Source organism: Mizuhopecten yessoensis, unplaced genomic scaffold (genome assembly GCF_002113885.1).
Source record: "Mizuhopecten yessoensis strain PY_sf001 unplaced genomic scaffold, ASM211388v2 scaffold2671, whole genome shotgun sequence".
Taxonomy (NCBI): domain Eukaryota; kingdom Metazoa; phylum Mollusca; class Bivalvia; order Pectinida; family Pectinidae; genus Mizuhopecten; species Mizuhopecten yessoensis.
In genome coordinates, this window is record NW_018404662.1 from 422,544 (window position 1) to 445,403 (window position 22,860).

The 22,860-nt window shown below is 35.9% G+C and overlaps 1 protein-coding gene across 1 annotated transcript; it reads right to left on the reverse strand.

The window, feature by feature from the left end:
- Nucleotides 1-960: 960 nt before the first annotated feature.
- LOC110446247 (forkhead box protein I2-B-like) lies at nucleotides 961-3,019 on the reverse strand. The gene has a single exon (XM_021491290.1). The coding sequence runs from the start codon at nucleotides 2,684-2,686 to the stop codon at nucleotides 1,445-1,447; it is 1,242 nt and encodes a 413-aa protein (XP_021346965.1). The 5' UTR covers nucleotides 2,687-3,019; the 3' UTR covers nucleotides 961-1,444.
- Nucleotides 3,020-22,860: the final 19,841 nt, after the last annotated feature.

Below are 22,860 nucleotides of genomic sequence, written 5' to 3' on the forward strand. Positions count from 1 at the left end.
CGATGAACGCAGAATTTATAGACCCACATCCAATATTTAAGAAAGTTACACTCATGTGATTAAGTAGATAATGTAAATTTTCTAAAATCTGCAAATAAATTTGCAAAATGAAATACTATAATACACGAGAAGATCTTGTCATGGCATTGCAGTTTTTCCTTTTTTGGTTTCTCCAAATTTATATCTTGAAATTAAGTAAGTCAATATTTCAAAATGTCAAAGTTGACGCTTAAATACAAAATATTGAAGACATATTTTTCATTATTTCATGTCTGTAGAAATACCACTTTCTACTTATTTCATGGTGTTAAAGTTATATGATTCTAAAACATCTCAACAAATTATATTTATTATAAATTTCTACAGTTGGTATCACGTAAAGAGATTATCTTATTTCTGAATGGTACAATGTCACCTTTAAACCTTCTTTTTTTAGAAGAAGTTAATATCAAACTATATACCCATCAGATCAGACTGTATACGGACTATTTCTCAAGGTTACAATGTCACATTCAATTCTAAAAACAATTAAAACAAGAAGTTAATAGCAAACTGTATACCAATCAGAAACAGACGGTATAAGGAGGTGCTTGTGAATAAAATTTTAAATTTATTTTCGGTAAATAAGTTTTTAATATATTATTCATTAAAGCATATGTTAACATTGTTTATATGGAATATACTTTCTATTATTGTAATTAACATTCGTTTCGAGAAAATAAAGACAAACGGATCAGTTTGATATTATCCACTGAGAGGAGAAATTACTGTTCTTTCAATGCCGTGTTTTAAATAACACGTGTTCCAATAAGAAACAATTTCTAATTTTCCTACTCTATCAGCTATATAACAAATATAAATCAAATTCACAACGTTTATCATACATTGTTTGTAAAATAATGCGTATATGAGAAACTTTGTGAATTTCAAAGTTATAAGACACACAAAAAACTTTTCTCAAATACTTCTCTTTTTATTTTTTTCTTCAACATAAGAAAAACATGATAAACTTTGATATTCAACAGGCAACATTTCGTCAGTTTTTGTTTCTATAATTATATTTTTGTATTTACACTAACACCTAGAGATAAAATCATCCAGACACATGCATATGTACTTCTTGTGAATAGTTTGTAATATTTCTTAATAATATGAAGTTTGTAACAAAATGAGCACTACATTTCTCCGATTGTCAGTATATACCACAGTTAGGAATATATTTATATCATTTTGCTGAAAAAACTCACAATGTTTGTTGGATATAAAACGTGCACCTGTATTGTCATTGGCCAGCGTTTCCGGAAGAAACAACACACATACAATAAGTTACGTCATACACACAATGCCTTGTGCGAGTTCTACACTAAAAATCACAGACACACTATGAAAGAATACTACTTTAGTCAGATATTCAGTACTCCTTCCTGGAAACCGTTGTATCATTCTACCTGAGAGAAAGCCCTGCCTGTCTCTGGCTCCACTCACTGTCGCAAAGGGAGGCCAAAGCCATGTTCATAGGGAGGTGGGTTATTCCGTGGGGTCGCATCATAAGTTCTTGAGAGGAGGGACGGTGGGAATATCCCCCCAGAGGTCCATATCCAGGGAGGGACAACATGTTTGTCGGAATTCCATGATGTGTGCTCCGTATAAGCCCTCCATGTCCGTACATACTAGCAGTAGCTAAAGACAGTTGCAGCGATGTTGGGTTCTGTCCTTTCAAATCAATAATCTTTGGAGGGGGGCTTGGAATTCTATCAAAAATATCAAACTTTTTCTTTTTGATGTTTTCGTTACCGTTCACATCGTCGGACGTCGAGGATTTCCGTTTGATAGATCCCATTTCGGGGTCCTTCCGGGCAGAGAGGCTATCATTTCCTATGATACTGTCAATTGTAAAAAGACTTTTCCGTGTTTCCGGACACTGTCCAATTCTGAGATTACAATTGTTATTTGGTTCATTCCGTACACATCTAGAGACATCAGTCCTTGCCTCCAATGAATCCCGCGAATTGTCGTCTTCCGAACAGATGTTAATACCACTGTCATCTTCGCCGTTATTGGATATATCGTCTCCAACGTCGGACAAACGATCATCGCCTCCATCAGAATCGTCGAAATCATCTCCTAGTGCTGACGATTCGTCACCGTTTTCTCTGTCATCCTTTCCTGTAGATTTAACGCGTCTCTTGCGCCTTCTGTAGTTGCCGTTCTCAAACATTTCCTCACAATTAGGATCTAAGGTCCAGTAGTTGCCCTTTCCCGGTTTGCCTTTTTCTCGGGGAACTTTAACGAAACAATCATTTAGACTCAGATTGTGTCGGATCGAATTCTGCCATCCTTGTTTGTTGTCATGGTAATACGGAAATCGCTCCATGATAAACTGGTAGATTCCATTTAGGGTGATTTTCCTGTCGGGTGCGCTCTTGACGGCCATAGCGATGAGTGCAATATAGGAAAATGGCGGCTTCTGTGGCTGTTCCCGTCGTTGCATTTCTTCGATCATCCTCAGAGCGTAGGCCCTATTGAAGTCCAACGGTGGGTAGAACATTGAGGAGGGATGCGAGTAAGGGGTCACACCGTGTCCCATGGCCCCGAAGGGACTGTAGAATCCGCCGACAACACCGGGGTGAGCAACGCTTTGAGAAATTTGATGCTGAGTTGGAACAAGATCATTCGGAGACGTCATGTTGAAGACACAGCAATCAAAGAAAATTATAACTAATGTCTTTAAATACGGAAAAGTCACTTCAGAAAAAAAGATTGTCTCCGGTTTGACGATGATCAATGTTGACGTGCGTATCACCACAAATTTGTTCCGGTGTCAATTATCTGTCCATGAAAGTGTACCGTATTACATAAACGTCTGCTCCCGTGGAGGTGAGCCGCACAAGTGAGGAGTAACGAGGCGTGTGCCGGGGGTGTAGTCGGCTCAGAACGGCCCAGATACTCCCATTGTTGTATGTTATTGTTTTCTCGAGTAAGTTGACTTACTGATGGCTAAAATAAATCGTACGGTGAGTAAACATTTGTAAAGTAGCTTTTTGTCCTGGAGGCCCGATGGCTGTCAGTCAGCCATACAGATCGACGCGCACAATTCACGGCAGCCAATCAGAAGCCGCGTACGTTAAGAAACTGTTTATAAAACATTGTTAACAAAACTAGTGCCCACCCATGACGGTTTATAAGTGTTTATTTTGAAAATTCAAAACGAGAAATTGACCACCATGTGTATAAACACACAGTTAGAAGTTTTTTTACACCAAGTCTCGCATGTCTGCTATTTAATTAACAATCGAATTTCATCCTGATAACATCAGCACACCACGGCATTGGGCGAGATGAGACAGCAGAGCCTTATAACATAAACGATTCTAATCACGATATATTGCCCGTGTACACATACTGATAAAACCCTACTCGAGCGGCACAAAACCCACCATTTCTTTTGCTACACTGATTTCCACAAGAGTCGCTCTGTTGTGGGCGTATTAAATCGGAGATATGCGATTACTTGTAACTGTTTCATTTCAAACCCGCTTCTCAGATATATAATACCAACAGTTACATGTAACTCTTGTTTCATCTACTTTCAATTTGTTGTAATATTACCTCATTTTGTTGTCAAAGTTTTCAGTAAGTTTTCAATTTTATTGAAAGTAATATTACATGTTATTTAGTATTGAAGCTAATTTCTGTGTATTTCTTTCACACTTTATGTGAAATTTCATCGTATAAAAAAAACGCATTTGAAAAGTTTTGTAATTATTTGACACGGTGTTACAAAGTACGTTCCCATTTGTTATATTATATAGTATGACTGACCATTTTTCTCTCGCCTTCCTCCCGACGTTTTTTAGCGTGAGTTCCCCTCTATCATGGTTCGTGGTTTACTACGGGCCAGTAATGGCTGCCGGGCCGTTAATCAGTTATAAATGGTCACGTCTTAGAGGCAGGCAAACTCATCAGTCACAATATAAACAACACTCAACCTTAACGTAGTAAGAAAATAAATAGCGAAAAACTAAATGTATGCTTTAATTTGCCTTTATACACAACTCCCATGTATGCATGCTCATTTTCTCCCATGTTGTGCCTATTGCCATTTTGTGAAGATTTGTAAACGTGTGTACTGGTAGATATCATATTTTAAGATTCATAGGTGTGAACATTTCGTCTGGAAACTACACACATGCATTTAGTAAGTATGATTACCGACAGTATTTGTTTTGTGGTCTGTAAGATTTTATCATATTTAACATCTACAGAAAACATCACATGCTTGTATTCCGTTTGATTCTCGGTACTAAGGTATGAGTATTTCGGCAATTTCGTTGATTTTTAAACTCAGATTATATCGTTTCAATTAAAATATTGTTTATACAAGCAGGGCGAGAAAATAATGTCTGAAATATCTATCTGTAATTGTTCAGATTAAACATCTAAGCAGTACGTCAGTCCCTTAATCTGATTTTTAATAGTTCGTCATTTTACCCACGTGTTCTAGCACGGAATTAGATTAGACTAAGTCCGTGGTTCTAGTAAATAGTAAAAGTCTGATTTCCATAATCTCCTTTCCATAAAACCAAATTTGCTGTTCACCACAACTTAACGATGTAGAATTGTGAAATATTTAAAGTTGTTTGGGTGTGATTACATTTCGTTGTTGTGAAACTATCTGAGAGAAAGATAAAAACATCATATAAGCGTAGATTATTTTTCTTTAAGAGTAAGCACAGAATTTCTACATGAATTTCACTAAAATACAAATTAAAATGTAAAAACCTGTTTGACACACATTGTAGACAAAAAATAAGAATAATAATTCACAAATTAATTTCTTATTACATAGAATTCAAAAGTTCTGTAAATTTCCCACACACTCCATGTTGTTTCTACTACACTGGGGCGCTAAAGGGATTAACCCCTCCCTTGGGATATTGCAAACAAAACACCTGGTCATAGATCGGGGGATTATACAAAAGACACCCCGGCTACCGGACCAAATCTCCGGCTCGTCTGTTCTCGCCCTAATACAATTAACCTGATCAGTGTGGTTAATCAATATATGAATGACGTGCTAGTGTCCAAATACTCCGGACACCTTTCTTTGACCACTGGATAAAGCGAGGTGTACTCGACCACTTTCTACTGGCCAAATATTTTGTCAAAACACCATCTCGGTGTTAATTGTCTGTGGGACCAAAAGGTCTATTGTAAAAAACACATGAGACTGGCTAGTCTCGACTTCACACAGCAATTACTTGTTATACCATTATATAATTACAGGGAAATAGACATATGTACACGAAAAAGAGTATTATTCGTCTTGAAATTGCATAAAACAGAAAATGCGGAAAAATTGATATTGATTCAATTTAAGACAAGACTTAATTTGAAATAAGGATTTAATTATAATTACATTAATATACCAATTAATGTAGCATATTTTGTTATCTAAATATGTATAATTTAGAAATAATATTTATTTTTGTCGAAAGTCTTTTCTTTCCAAATAAATCCAAAAGAAAATTTGAAATATTAAAATCTTTATTAGAAAGACACTAGCTTTATTGATAAATTTTGAAACTGGAATTCCAATGTTTAATTTTGATGATATGGTGATATATATTTTTTTAAGAATAATGTGAGCGACTTTAATTTTACTATTTTTAAATAGTAAAAATAAAATTTATAAATGCTTGACAGTGTGTCGGTGTTTAAATTGAAATTTAATAAGCTGTTTTCATTTTTCAAATACTGAATGCGTGACAATTCCATAAACTGACATTTATCGTTTATATCGGTCTTGTGTAACAACTTTGAATCGGTTTTTACAACTTATTTATTTCATGACACAATAACAAGTCATTGACTATTTATACATAAACTAAAAGTATAAATGCCAAATACCGAAGTTATTTGGAATTTACTCTTTCCACTGTTTGTGACTTTAAGTTATTAAAGATGAGTTCAACATACAAAAACTGTGAGTATGTGACATAATTCTACCTAATTGTAAAATCCCCGCTGAATGGGAAATCTTCTATTTTTTTGCGGAATGACTGTTAATTTGGCCCCTGTCTAAGACATTGTATCCGCACACTTATTATCAATAATAATTAAAATGATTGCAAAGTTGAATACATTTACACGCGACATTACACGGAAAGTGTCACACGTGTTAATAGACATTTTTTTTTCTCTTCAGAATTGACCTGGAAAAGTATGAAGTTATTTCTAAATGGTTCTCTAAAGAGAATGGACAAAAAAATCATCGTTCTTATTTCAGTAGTTGTTCCTGTAAGGAGGAAAGAAATTATTTCCTAACTCTATCAGGTTTATTCTAAAGAGTTATGTCAGAATTGTGATATTTTGTAGCAAAACCCTTTTCTCTCTACTGATAACACACTCGTTAGACTATCCCTCCCTCTTAAAATACACGCAAAAAAATAAAAAAATAAAGATTAAAAATTAAAAATTCCTTAGATAAAGTATAACTTCACAATTTACAGAACTTAATGTGTATTTTTAAGATCAACATAACTGATAAATGCGCCTATCAAATGCAAGAGTTAAAGGCGTTCTTTGTTGCAAATTATTTTAACAAAACAAGTCATTGATTTAAATATATTATGTCTGAAAAACACAAACAGTATCAGAAACGAGTAAAAAAACTTAATCGCGTTTGAACGATTTTATTAATTTGATAAATAATGTAATTATTTCAATATCAGAAAGTTCTCTCGAAAATGACTATAAAAATCAGTGGCAAAGTAGATAAGTCAATTTAATTTTCAATAAGATTATAATGATACAGTATATATATTATATAAAACCCTCGCCTGCCTAAGCCGAAGATATTAGTTTTGTCTATGGCGGTGCCGCGATTTCCACCCTCACAATCTGTTCTTTTTTAATGAGAAATTGTTGTAAAAACAATTCCGGACAAGATGAGTGACCGCTTGACCAGAGTTGCCACCTTGGCTATCGCTCATAAGCCTGGGATGGACAGTGGTCAGTGTGTGGTCACTATATCCACCTGTACAGGTGAGATCGGAGCCGGAAACTTAAGATTAAGTCATCACCGTAATCCAATCAATAGATATATGTAGTTTTATTTGTGATAATTTTACATAAGTTTGTTTTTATAATCTTGTGGAGATTTCCCTTCCCCCGGAAGGTACAGCGTTGTATAGGGTTTAAGGATAAAATATCCTTGTTTTATTATCGTTTATAGAGCCCCTCCTGACCTCGGGCCCCGGAAATACAATCACGGAGGGGGGAAAGGTGTCCAAATCTCATTCTTATACTATCACCATTATAAAGCTCCGTAATTAATATGATCTAACAGAGTAAGCTGGTGGGTAAATATTATCTTTCTGGTGGTGAGAATTGGTCCTAAACATCTTGGTTGACCACCCTTTTTGTGGTCTATGGCGAAACCTTTTACACCATCAAAACTCACCTGTACTAAATGTGTTGGCGGTCAGTAAATCCTATTGAATCAATACAATTAAGATGACACAAGAAAAATTGACGTGTTTTATCGATATATACGGCATAGCATTACTGTATCGAAACAGATATAACAGTTGAGACGATATTCCAAAATAGTGAATAGAACAATCTTGTAGTGAGATATTCACTTAAAGCCGGGGGAATTAAAAATAAATTCCATTTAATAATATATCTGATAAACTGTTTTTCTAATGTTAGTGGGTTTTTTTAATTATTTTTTCATTTCACACAATTTGAGCAAATTCACAAGTGTACAAACAGAAACAGGGTATGGAAACAAGCTTAGAGCTTATATTAATCCCCTTCCTCAGCATTACGTTGTCGAAAGATTTTTTAATCCGGTTTTAGTGCTAATTTTATTACATTTTCCCAATGTTGAATCTCAAGTGTATAATTTTCACACATTGTAACCTCAGTATCACTTTGCCAAGATGAATCACTTTTTGTGATAAAACGTCATCAGACAAAACTATTTATCCTCCATAAAGTGATATTCATTAGTTTAATTACTACGCATATCTCTAGTAATGACTTATATAAGAAATCGATATTTTAAAATTCGAAAACATTTGTTTAGTTGTTTAAAGTTAAACTGACAATATCGGGCGGGTAAATCTTGTTTCCTAGTGCTGTTTTTCTTCTTCTATATTTTGATTTCACGGAGAAATGAAATACTGCTATAACTACCACATTTTCAATTTACATCTTATGGGCCGAATTGTGCAGTATTTCAGAGAGAGAAAAAAATATGTACTGGTCGTTAGTAAAGAGATACACGACCGGGAGCATGAAACAACAGTATCACTTGAAATAAAACTAATCGAGTGTGTAATAGAATGTCTCTCTTATACTTCTTGTGTTGTCATTTTAATTGAAACTTTCGAGTGCAATTCATATAATACCAATTACCTTTACCGTTTCTGGCATAACTTATGCTTCGCCATTTTTTAATATAAATATTGTATAGGTATGTCCTTAACATTTCCTTCACAAATGTTCATTTATAAGTTCGTGTATTGTATTTTTCCTTCGAAGATTTCAGTTGTAATTAATGTAATATCATTTGTATTTGAAAGTTCCTATACATACCCAAGTTTAGACCGGTCCCCGTCTCTAGAATATTGAGTTATTTAGAAAACAAACTAACTCTAATAATTTTGATAACTCGGATGTCTGAATCTAAGTTCTGAAACTAGAGGGAGATCAGCTAGTAGTAAAATGCAGCTGGGAAATTCTTCATTAAAAACTTAGGGGCTGGTGGCCAGTCTAAAATGTGTTATATATTATTGGTATTTATGACTTACGTAATTGTGTTTACTTTGGAAATAATTCATGTATATATGCATTTGTATGAAAGAAAAAATATGGTAAAAAAAAAGGATCATACCAGATATGTCCACAGTACATACAATATGTTAGGTGACAGTGGGATACCAGATATGTCCACAGGACATACAGTATGTTAGGTGACAGTGGGATAAGTATGTTAGGTGACAGTGGGATACCAGATATGCCCACAGTACATACAATATGTTAGGTGACAGTGGGATCCCCGATACCTCCACAGTACATACAGTATGTTAGGGGACAGTGGGATACCAGATATGTCCACAGAACATACAGTATGTTAGGGGACAGTGGGATACCAGATATGTCCAAAGTATATACAGTATGTTAGGTGACAGTGGAATACCAGATATGTCCGCAGTACATACAGTATGTTAGGTGACAGAGGGATACCGGATATGTCCACAGTACATACAGTATGTTAGGAGACAGTGGGATACCAGATATGTCCACCGTACATACAGTATGTTAGGTGACAGTGGGATACCAGATATGTCCACAGTACATACAGTATGTTAGGTGACAGTGGGATACCAGATATGTCCACAGTACATACAGTATGTTAGGTGACAGTGGGATACCAGATATGTCCACAGTACATACAGTATGTTAGGTGACAGTGGGATACCAGATATGTCCACAGTACATACAGTATGTTAGGTGACAGTGGGATACCAGATATGTCCACAGTACATACAGTATGTTAGGTGACAGTGGGATACCAGATATGTCCACAGTACATACAGTATGTTAGGTGACAGTGGGATACCAGATATGTCCACAGTACATACAGTATGTTAGGTGACAGTGGGATACCAGATATGTCCACAGTACATACAGTATGTTAGGTGACAGTGGGATACCAGATATGTCCACAGTACATACAGTATGTTAGGTGACAGTGGGATACCAGATATGTCCACAGTACATACAGTATGTTAGGTGACAGTGGGATACCAGATATGTCCACAGTACATACAGTATGTTAGGTGACAGTGGGATACCAGATATGTCCACAGTACATACAGTATGTTAGGTGACAGTGGGATACCAGATATGTCCACAGTACATACAGTATGTTAGGTGACAGTGGGATACCAGATATGTCCACAGTACATACAGTATGTTAGGTGACAGTGGGATACCAGATATGTCCACAGTACATACAGTATGTTAGGTGACAGTGGGATACCAGATATGTCCACAGTACATACAGTATGTTAGGTGACAGTGGGATACCAGATATGTCCACAGTACATACAGTATGTTAGGTGACAGTGGGATACCAGATATGTCCACAGTACATACAGTATGTTAGGTGACAGTGGGATACCAGATATGTCCACAGTACATACAGTATGTTAGGTGACAGTGGGATACCAGATATGTCCACAGTACATACAGTATGTTAGGTGACAGTGGGATACCAGATATGTCCACAGTACATACAGTATGTTAGGTGACAGTGGGATACCAGATATGTCCACAGTACATACAGTATGTTAGGTGACAGTGGGATACCAGATATGTCCACAGTACATACAGTATGTTAGGTGACAGTGGGATACCAGATATGTCCACAGTACATACAGTATGTTAGGTGACAGTGGGATACCAGATATGTCCACAGTACATACAGTATGTTAGGTGACAGTGGGATACCAGATATGTCCACAGTACATACAGTATGTTAGGTGACAGTGGGATACCAGATATGTCCACAGTACATACAGTATGTTAGGTGACAGTGGGATACCAGATATGTCCACAGTACATACAGTATGTTAGGTGACAGTGGGATACCAGATATGTCCACAGTACATACAGTATGTTAGGTGACAGTGGGATACCAGATATGTCCACAGTACATACAGTATGTTAGGTGACAGTGGGATACCAGATATGTCCACAGTACATACAGTATGTTAGGTGACAGTGGGATACCAGATATGTCCACAGTACATACAGTATGTTAGGTGACAGTGGGATACCAGATATGTCCACAGTACATACAGTATGTTAGGTGACAGTGGGATACCAGATATGTCCACAGTACATACAGTATGTTAGGTGACAGTGGGATACCAGATATGTCCACAGTACATACAGTATGTTAGGTGACAGTGGGATACCAGATATGTCCACAGTACATACAGTATGTTAGGTGACAGTGGGATACCAGATATGTCCACAGTACATACAGTATGTTAGGTGACAGTGGGATACCAGATATGTCCACAGTACATACAGTATGTTAGGTGACAGTGGGATACCAGATATGTCCACAGTACATACAATATGTTAGGTGACAGTGGGATACCAGATATGTCCACAGTACATACAGTATGTTAGGTGACAGTGGGATACCAGATATGTCCACAGTATATACAATATGTTAGGTGACAGTGGGATACCAGATATGTCCACAGTACATACAGTATGTTAGGTGACAGTGGAATAACAGATATGTCCACAGTACATACAGTATGTTAGGTGACAGTGGGATACCAGATATGTCCACATTACATACAGTATGTTAGGTGACAGTGGGTTGCAGAACGAATGTGGTAGTATCTACGGAATATCTCGGTAGAGTACTTCTGATTATGATAGAAATCACACCCCTTCCTAAAAATAGAAACAATGTCCAGTTATTCACCCCTTTGATTCAAAGTATGTGTTCTGATGCCCGTTTATTTATAAATCTCGAATCGACCACGTGATATAATTATTTAGTATATTGTGTCCTGGTGTGATGAAGTTGTGATACATTTGAGTAACTCATTAGTATATTTTGTCCTGGTGTGATGAAGTTGTGATACATTTGAGTAAGTCATTTGTATATTTTGTCCTGGTGTGATGAAGTTGTGATACATTTGAGTAACTCATTTGTATATTGTGTCCTCGTGTGATGAAGTTGTGATACATTTGTATATTTTGTCCTGGTGTGTTGACTATGTGGTATATTTCGTCCTGAAGCTTGTTGGCGCTGATGGATATTTTTACCTCTAGTGATGACGCTGTTATATACTTTTTCTTTTTCTTTTACTATTCAATTAACGCAACAATAACCATGGACTAACTTCTAAATCGAACCAGACAATTCTAGAATGATAAAAACATAAATTGATATAATGAAAAATTCCCATGGACAAACGTTGTCAATGAGATTCTTTGGAAAGTCTATAATTTTCACTCCTCATAGCCACGGGGAAATTCAAATTATGGGAATGGAATTAAATTATGATTATTATAAAATTTGTCATAACAACATGTACTTATACCTGTTTTGAGCAAACGTGTAAAAGTACCTTGGTAAATATCAGTTTGTGATATATACAATAACTACCATGGCGTACGGTTTAATCTTTCTGGCGTTTGTATATATACCCTCCCCTCTATCTCTCCTCCCAATCAACAGCTTGCCATCAGCTATATTTTTTTCAATATTGTTAGTTATTCCTGCGACGTTTTGTTTATTTATCCGTTTGCCTTGCAGGTGAGGATGGCTGTCAGAACGCCAGATCAGCCTCCATCTCTGTCAGCAACACACCATAGACAAACACCATCGATAACGGGCTTATAAGTACTTTAGTTTTATCTATCACCCGGCTACCAATGTACGCCAACACTTCCGGATCCAAGTGGGCATGCGTAGACATTTCATACGCCACGATATTTGTGAATATAGTCATGATTTGACCGGTTACAGTAGAAGATATAGAGAAAGAAAAAAAGAATTAAAAATAAATTACTTTGTGTAGCAAGTAAGTATTTGCCCGAAAGCTCTTTGATCAATGCTTTTTTTCCTGTGATTATATATATCAGCTGAAACTGTTATTGAAATAAATAATCACTTTGTAATAAATTAACAGTAAGTGGAATAATAATAAAATCTGGATGTTCCTGTATTTAAATTCACGTGTTGACATACCGGGCACTAATCATACACTTCATTCATATTCAGGTAAGTTAAGTTTGTTTCACGATCCTGACGCTGGGACCATGCAGCTAATAGAAAACAACAACATTTCATTGTATTATAATTCAAGCAGAGTCAGGTCCCGATCTTGGAAAGGAGAAGGAAACAAACTGTGGATGGAAGGATATCGACCAAAATATAAACACAATAGGCTACATGCATGTACCAACAAATACTCACATCATCGAATAAAGACGAACTAACATAACTTAGGTAAGTTTTAACTTGTGTGAACGGAAAAGAAAATATCTTTATTGAAAGAGGATGAATGTCTGTTTCCTCAACAATGAACAGCAGGTACTGAAAAAAGAATGCAGCATAGGCGGGCATTTTCAGTCTGCCTATTTCTTTACAAATGTGTTAATAGTGCTTTTGATTGCCCATATTTAGTTAAGCAAATGTGATTTTTTTAGTCCCTGGTTGTAATTTACAATCAATTCGTTTTAACCAGTTTTACTGCCAGAGAAGTAGAATAAACGTTCGAAAGTACAGTGTTTTAAACAGGATTCTATGTAATTGTAACTATCTTGATTATGCACCAGACCGTGATAGGTTTTGTTCCTCTCTCGCAGAATTCAAAGTACGGTTAAAGAATATTTGCTATCACTGATTCCATTTGTTAACATATATATCAACTGACTGTGGTATGTTATACTTGTGTTTTATTGTTGTTATTCATTTTCTTGGTGGATCCTTGGATCTGTTGAATTAGAAATGAATAAAAAATAAAACAACATTTCTTTTCTGGTCATCATATAAACCTGCGTGGGATACGTTTGTTATAGTTTTTTACAGTTTGAAGTATTCAGGAGAAAGCTCAAGAGAAAAATATCATTTGTTCAAGCCACAAATATGTAAGAGATTATAAGTGACAGATACAAATCCTCCCTGAATTCGACGTTTTAGGTATCTGCATGGCTGAGGTATATGTGTGATTTCTTTTATATAACATAGTTGATAATTGAAAACATATTGAACAGCTAATTTAAAACTAAATCATAACAAAAAGTCGTTTACAGCAATCTTTTTCTAAAATATGAAATTTAAATAAGAAATATGTGCTGTTGAGTATGAAAAAGCATTGCTTAAGTGAAATCCGTGTAGGTGTGAATTGATATTGTGGGAAAAGTAAAGAAATAAGATTCAGCATTCTTAACCATTCCTAGTCCTAAAGATTGCTAGGTCTACACTTGCTTTGGTAGAAATATGATGAGTATCAATGACAGTATAGTATAATACCTGTAGGAGTAGCAGGGCTTGGGTAGAGATATGATGAGTATCAATAACAGTATAGTATAATACCTGTAGGAGTAACAGGGTAGAGATATGATGAGTATCAATAACAGTATAGAATACTACCTGTAGGAGTAGCAGGACTTGAGTAGAGATATGATGTGTATCAATAACAGTATAGTATAATACCTGTAGGAGTAGCAGGGCTTGTGTAGAGATATGATGAGTATCAATAACAGTATAGTATAATACCTGTGGGAGAAGCAGGACTTGGGTAGAGATATGATGAGTATCAATAACAGTATAGTATAATACCTGTAGGAGTAGCAGGACTTGAGTAGAGATATGATAAGTATCAATAACAGTATAGTATAATACCTGTAGGAGTAGCAGGACTTGAGTAGAGATATGATAAGTATCAATAACAGTATAGTATAATACCTGTAGGAGTAGCAGGGCTTGTGTAGAGATATGATGAGTATCAATAACAGTATAGAATACTACCTGTAGGAGTAGCAGGACTTGAGTAGAGATATGATGTGTATCAATAACAGTATAGTATAATACCTGTAGGAGTAGCAGGACTTGAGTAGAGATATGATGTGTATCAATAACAGTATAGTATAATACCTGTAGGAGTAGCAGGACTTGAGTAGAGATATGATGTGTATCAATAACAGTATAGTATAATACCTGTAGGAGTAGCAGGGTAGAGATATGATGAGGATCAATAACAGTATAGTATACTACCTGTAGGAGTAGCAGGACTTGAATAGAGATATGATGAGTATCAATAACAGTATAGTATAATACCTGAAGGAGTAGCAGGGTAGAGATATGATGAGTATCAATAACAGTATAGTATAATACCTGTAGGAGTAGCAGGGTAGAGATATGATGAGGATCAATAACAGTATAGTATACTACCTGTAGGAGTAGCAGGACTTGAGTAGAGATATGATGTGTATCAATAACAGTATAGTATAATACCTGTAGGAGTAGCAGGGTAGAGATATGATGAATATCAATAACAGTATAGTATACTACCTGTAGGAGTAGCAGGACTTGAATAGAGATATGATGAGTATCAATAACAGTATAGTATACTACCTGTAGGAGTAGCAGGACTTGAATAGAGATATGATGAGTATCAATAACAGTATAGTATAATACCTGTAGGAGAAGCAGGACTTGGGTAGAGATATGATGAGTATCAATAACAGTATAGTATAATACCTGTAGGAGAAGCAGGACTTGAGTAGAGATATGATGAGTATCAATAACAGTATAGTATAATACCTGTAGGAGTAACAGGGTAGAGATATTGTGGGTATCAATAACAGTATAGTATAATACCTGTAGGAGTAACAGAGTAGAGATATGATGACTATCAATAACAGTATAATATAATACCTGTAGGAGTAGCAGAGTAGAGATATGGTGACTATCAATAACAGTATAGTATAATACCTGTAGGAGTAGCAGGGTAGAGATATGATGAGTATCAATAACAGTATAGTATAATACCTGTAGGAGTAACAGGGTAGAGATATGATGAGTATCAATAACAGTATAGTATAATACCTGTAGGAGTAACAGGGCAGAGATATTGTGGGTATCAATAACAGTATAGTATAATACCTGTAGGAGTAGCACGGTAGAGATATGATGGGTATCAATAACAGTATAGTATAATACCTGTAGGAGTAACAGGGTAGAGATATTGTGGGTATCAATAACAGTATAGTATAATACCTGTAGGAGTAACAGAGTAGAGATATGATGACTATCAATAACAGTATAATATAATACCTGTAGGAGTAGCAGAGTAGAGATATGGTGACTATCAATAACAGTATAGTATAATACCTGTAGGAGTAGCAGGGTAGAGATATGATGGGTATCAATGACAGTATAGTATAATACCTGTAGGAGTAGCAGGACCTCTAATCTTACGTTTAAAATGACCGGGATCAGTCCCCTATCTAATCACCGAGGAATATTATGTATGTAGTACGTTGCAAAAAATAGAAAATGTTTCTTTAGTTCCGTCAAAAACTTACAAGTGTTGGACGTGAGGAACCTTACATATTAAAAGACGGACAAAAGCTTCGCCAGATTGTTATACCTCGAATGATCAGGCTTCGGTTCCTTCACACATCCTACAGTGTAAATAAGTACTTAGGATATAAATGTTGGAGAACCGGGGCCAGACGATTTTATGTACGGAGGTCCGTTTATGAGCGGCTATTTTTATACCAAAAGTACATCGAGGCGTGTTTGTATATTAGATATTGTTATTGTATGCATGAAAATTTCTCGCAATCATATTTGTCGAATACTATACACGTGACCATTCCCCAAAAACTCATGTAGACTGGTTATCCGGTGAATATCGATTTCTAAATATAGCCTATTTGGAAATTCCCCGGAACCTGTCCTAGCGCATGCGCAGTTAGACCGGAACGCGATCTGTCAGACAATAGAAGATGGCTGCTGGCGAACGTTTCTCCTCCGTTACATCAGAAAATTACCAAAACATATTCGAGGATAAAGATGCTGTTAACATAAAAAAAGGCCATTGAACACGCAGTGCATGTCTTCCATGCTTATACTAAGAAAAATTACCTAGATGATGCTTCGAAAGCCACGATGCTGAACTGTTGAATTCAAACATGGCTAAATTTTACTCGGAGGCTCGCGTACAAAAAACAGAACCTTGAATTTTGTTTTGTTTTATTTTATTGTTGAAGCATATGATAAAACAGTTATGGACGTTTGTGCTGGTGAACATGATGTGATATGAACCTGAAAAAGTGATATTGACCTCGGCTTCGACTCGGTTAATATCACTCTGTCAGGTTCATATCACATTATATTCACCAGCACAAAAGTCCATAATTGTATATTACATAATAAAGAAAACGGTCATTTGTAAAATATTTGAGTACGCTCTTGTGACAGAAGGTGTCTTGAACACTACCATTTTATTTCCGTCCAACTTTGAAAAGGAATCGGACACCAGGTATCAAAGCTAATTTATGACGAAAGTGTTTTGTGAATAAGTGAGAGATAAAGAAACTGTAGCGGCTCTGGTAATAACACAACCCCACAGAGAACTAGTATTAAATTCGTTCTGTGAAGGAACTTATTAAACGTACGTTAACGTGCTTCTTATCCTAGAGTTAAGGATGTCAATTAATCCGTGTCCAAATTCTAAATTTGGGTTAAACGGTTTGTTTGCTTGTGTTGTTTCTGGGAGCAAAGACATCAGTGTCATTTACAGTATGTTGATCTTTGCGTAATATGTTTCTTTATGATGTGCTTACACGAAACTGCCAAACTTCATCCCTTAAATATCAAAATCTTGAAATTACAGGTGATTAAGATATAATCGATCCACTCCTACCAATCATTGGTTTCCTAACGATGTGAATATTTCCTCAGTTTTGTTGCCTTCATTTTTACACAAACATTTGTGGCTATAATTGTTGTCTTACGATCAACAGTTGCAGTGTCACTTTTGTGCCATTTTGTACACTAATTGTCAACGTTTCTAATGTCCTTTCTGCCCTAATTTGTAGATGTTAAATGTTGAAGGGGTGTAGGGATGTTTCTATCAAGAAAGGGGAAGCTGAGGGTAGGAAAATTGTAATCGTCACGCTTATCGTGCAGCGTACATTGTAGTAGTAAGGCATCTATATATGTCCTGTTATAAATTAAGATCGATAAAAGCGGCTGATTTAGAGTATAGAGATGCAGTATCTGTCCTTGAAATCGAGTCCAGGAGGATATACAAGATCGATGTGGTCAATGCATTTATTGTTATTTAAAGACGACCTATCATCTGTATATCTGAAAGTACATGTAATATTGAAGGACTTGGTTAAGTGTTTTTGTTACCAGTCTTCCTAGTCTTTCTTCAAAATACTCGTAATAAAACAAAAACAAATGGTTGGGAGAGGGGCATAGTACGTTCCCCTGGGAATGTTAACAGTTGGCTGGAAAAAAATAGTGTTTTATCTTGGCCTTACTTTTTTTGCAAAATATATGCTCGAAAATAGTATACCATCATGCTTGTATCGCTGGTGGCCTTTCTTGGAAAAGAGAGCTCTCATGATAAGAGAATGCATGCAGACGAGCGCTCAGTTTGGTCAGAGGTATGGTAAAGAGTGGAAAGGTCAAATGTTGTGTCAGAAAATAAAACATTTTTGAGGAGAGGATGTTGAAGACCAATAAAAAGACCATTTAGTTCCTCAATCATTTACCTACATTTCTACAGTATACAATGTCTCTAATTCTACGGTATACAATGTCTCTAATTCTACAGTATACAATGTCTCTAATTCTACTACAACAGGTATAAGTCTCTATAACGGTAATGGTTGAGTAACCAGCAGAGCTAAGTATTGTTATAATAAGCTAAATAAGTATTGTTATAATAAGCTAAATAAGTATTGTTGATCGTTGATATCGTGTACATAAATATGGAATTTTTAACGAATGTGAATTGGGAGTTCGGAACCTTTTTGAATCGTTAGAATATTTATGGTTGAAAAGTGCATTTTTCCAATTATTTTAAAATAAATATGTGCACATATGCAGTTTGAAACGATTTAAATCTATTTAAATCTCATAAGCGAACTTGTTATAGCATAAACAAACGTAAGTACTTATTTAAACCACTTTCTATATTAGCCATAAACACTACTGTACATTCAGGAGAATATGTAATATTCGCACAAGAAATTGATTAGGAAATACACATCAGTACATTTTTGAATGCAATAATCCATGCATACGGGAAAACAGAAATAATTTAATGTCTGTACATGCATATTACTTTGACCGAACACATGCAAGTTTTAAAATTTGGTAACAAAAAACAAATTGATTTCATTGCTATACTAAAAAATACAATTATGAAAAATTGATGTTCACCTGATTTATTTATTTATGACCTAATGTATTAATGCATTTGCCAAAATTATAGATATTTTGTTTTATAATAATTGAATGATTTAGTTATTGTTAACTTATCTATACTGGACGAGACACCAATGCCACTGTCCCTGTAATGACTTCGGCAGCAACGTATCAAATAACCTCATCAACCCCATGTTTCTTGAAAAACTAAGTTTTCGTTATGTACTGAGAGGACCCACGGTACTCTATCAGCAGCACTAAGACCACGGTAACTTTACCATGACCTAGGTGGCCGTTAATTGACTTTATTAAGGAATCTCGAATTATAATTAGCATTCTGGTGACACATCCTGTCGGTGACTAAGTTTAGCAGTGCTGATACGTGCTCAGTATAATGTAGGTATGAGGACTCTTGTTCCTACACATGTAATAACTAGGACGGGGTCAGCTCACGTTTTATCTTCCCTGCCCCTGTCACACAAAGAGGGACGATGTCAACCGCGTAGACTCGCGGGTGATGTGAATAGTTTCCCTACTTATTACAAACACATTCATCTCGGAGGGCAAGCGTGGACCAGAATATGAAATAAGTCCTGTCCTGTTTTATAGAAAAACTTGAAAAGTGTGTAAATCTTAAACAAAAAAGCAAAAACAGAAAGATGAAGGATGCCTTTACTTAAAAGAGTCACTAACTTACGACAAGGAATCGACCTTTCCGGTCAAGGATCATGCCAGATCACATAACCTCTGACGTTGACGAATGATGCAGACATCACATGACTCCACTACCTTATCGTACCTCCTTTCATGAAGAGCTACACTAATGGCTGCCACATTTTAATTTGTCTCTTGAGCTGTATATGTCCACGTTGGATCGCATGGCCCCGATATGTCAGCACATTTTGTTATTTTAAATAGAGAAGTTGTGATTTAATGCTCAAACGTGTTTGACTCGGTGTCCTCATGTCCATGTGGTTTGTCTATTTCAGAAAATGTGTAAAAAACAATACACTCTGTTTTATATCATTATTTATTTTGTCAGATTTTGTTATGATTAAGTACGAAGGACGTTTTTACCTACATTCGCATGAATTTGATGGGTGTAACTTATAATAAATGTCAGTGGACTGGCAGGACGAGATGTAAAGTGAAAGCTCGCGCTAACCGACAATCTCGTGCAGCATCTGTGATGAACTATCGGATTTGACGGTGCGTGACGAGAACATGACATGCCATATCAAGCAATAAATGAGTGTGCAAATATCAGCTCCTTAATTTATGCAGTTGTTTAAATCATATTTTATTTCAAAAGACACCAATATTAAAAAAGGCTAAAAATATCCTTGCATTGATTTTCTATTTCTGTGTATTCAGTCACTTTTCGGACTTTCCAAATTGATATGTAATCAGTACACGATATGCTATGTTTCTGTACGCAATCGACTACTTCGTTTGATATCGCAGCTCGAACAGTTGGGAGGTGGCAGATTCTCCGTTTGAGTGTCACTAAATACAAATATATCGTTCTATATGATAGGGTTGTATTTTTGGTGTTCTTTTAGGCGACGGCATATTTAGTTTTGTCTTTGTGAAGACGGGATATCTTTAGTAACTTTCTATTTTTATTGTTGTAGCAATCTCTGGCGTTGAAGTAACTTTGGCACTCCATGATCACATTGACACTGTATCTTTTGCAGGGATGGCCTTGGTTTACTCAGAAATAACCACGGTATTCATTACCTGTTACTGCTACCTGATGCCATGTAGACTGGCTATCAGTCACAATGATTAAATCTATCAAATCAACTAACTATATAAGCTGCTAATGGGTGCATTTTATATCAGTAGAAGGAGGAAAAGCAAGTAGTTTCCAATAATGGGACTGAAGTAAGTCAAAGTGTTCTGATACATTGTGGTATATGGTGCTCCGTTACGTGACACTCTGTGGGCAGTAGTCTATACATGTATGATGATCCGTAATAGACGATCGTTTTTGGCAATACTGTTCGTTGCTTTGACGCTTTGTGCTCTATTTGGTAGACATTTCGTGTTCTGATGTTGGATTCTCTCTTTCGCAGAGATAACATTGGCAGTCTGTTATAGGCGCTCATTAGCAGGAATGTTGTTCTGTCACATGGTGCTCTATTGAGCTGTGTTTCGCTTTATGTCCTATATGATAAATCGTCGCTCGGTGCTCTCTTGTTTAATGTTATTCTGCAGAAATACGTTTTGAATATTAAACACATTCTGCCCTTTCCCTTTCTGACGTGGATTAAACTAAATTTAACATGAACTAGTGTCGCCCCAAATAAACTAATGTATACTGGTGTATACTGGCCTGACACATAGACGGAAAGATATCCTATAAACCTTAATTTATACATTTTACATGTTTTAATAGTAACACATGCGAAGTCCCATCCCTGCAGGTCGGGACTTTAGGAAAGAATAAACACGGTGTTTTCTTACCTACTGCATGATTTGTAATTGGCAACTTATGGGAAACCAAAGTAGAATAGGGTATTTTCCGTTTTAGATACCAAAGCGACACAAGTGTATCTGCTACACCCGTGACACCCTTCCGGATCTTCAGTTTCTCCAGTTTCTCACATTTCTAACTACGTTCTTGTATCCTTACGCTTCAATTAGCAACACCTCGCTTTTGTCTTAACAAATTTTATTATATATATATATATTAACATATATATATAAATGGATAAGATAACAGGCTAGGCCTATATCAATCTTCTCCAAGATGGTGTAATTATGACATTATGTATATATGTACATGTAATTAACAAGCTATTTATATTATTGTATTAAACTCATACACTCTATCATACATTCATACAATTATCTACTTATACACTCTCTATACGTACTCATGTCAATACTCAATCTAAATTGACTAGCAACTATCAACAATTATGATTTAGTTAGGTTAAGTACAGAAAATTATTCATTTAATTATATATACATGCCAAAAAAACACCTATATAATAGTTTGATAATATTTAAACTCGCTTTTGAACTTGTTGTAGATCGCTCGCTCAATCCAGGACGGCTATTCTTTTGTCCCCTGACTAACAGAGTAGACATACTCTGTCCTACTGCATGCCATTGTGATAGGGAACTAATGCGGGACCCTTCAGGATCGGTGTTTTTACTTTGTGTCCTTTGATTACTAAAAAACCCATTGAAGAAACCAAATCTGATTTGCTGCCCCGTTGCAGCTCTCGAGATCTATGTATTCTCTTTTCTCACTTCTTTATTCTCTCTTTTAGGTGGTGTCTCCCTAGGCAACCGTTTTCATGACTTTGATTAGCACTAATATCAATACATGTACCCGGCCTCCTCTGCCCCGGCTGGGTATTAAATCGATCCTATGCCTTGTAATGGAGCAAGCCCGGTGTGAATCACAACTTGAGGTTAAAATGTCGTTAAATTATCAAGATAACGTAGCAAGCGGCTGCGCGATCGAAATCTTAATTGTCTTCCGATATAGGTCAGACGTCAAAAAATGGGTGTCATGATCCAATATGGAAATTGTAGTAACCATGGTGGCATCAGTAGTAATACTATATTCGGCCATGCAGGCCATATATAGAAAGGATAATTGAGATAACATCACACGTGATCTGTCATGGGCGTCGTTTCTATTTTTTCCCAAAACGGACTTGGTTAATTTTGTGAAAGATTTTTTTTTGTTAAGGATTCGTTTTTTCAATATTTGGTAACATTATACTCATATGAGGCGTGAATTATATGTAATCTTACAGAGTAGCAATTTTGATTTTGCTCCATTTAGTTGGCATAAGACCGTTTCGTAGCTCTGACGACGCAATATATAAAAA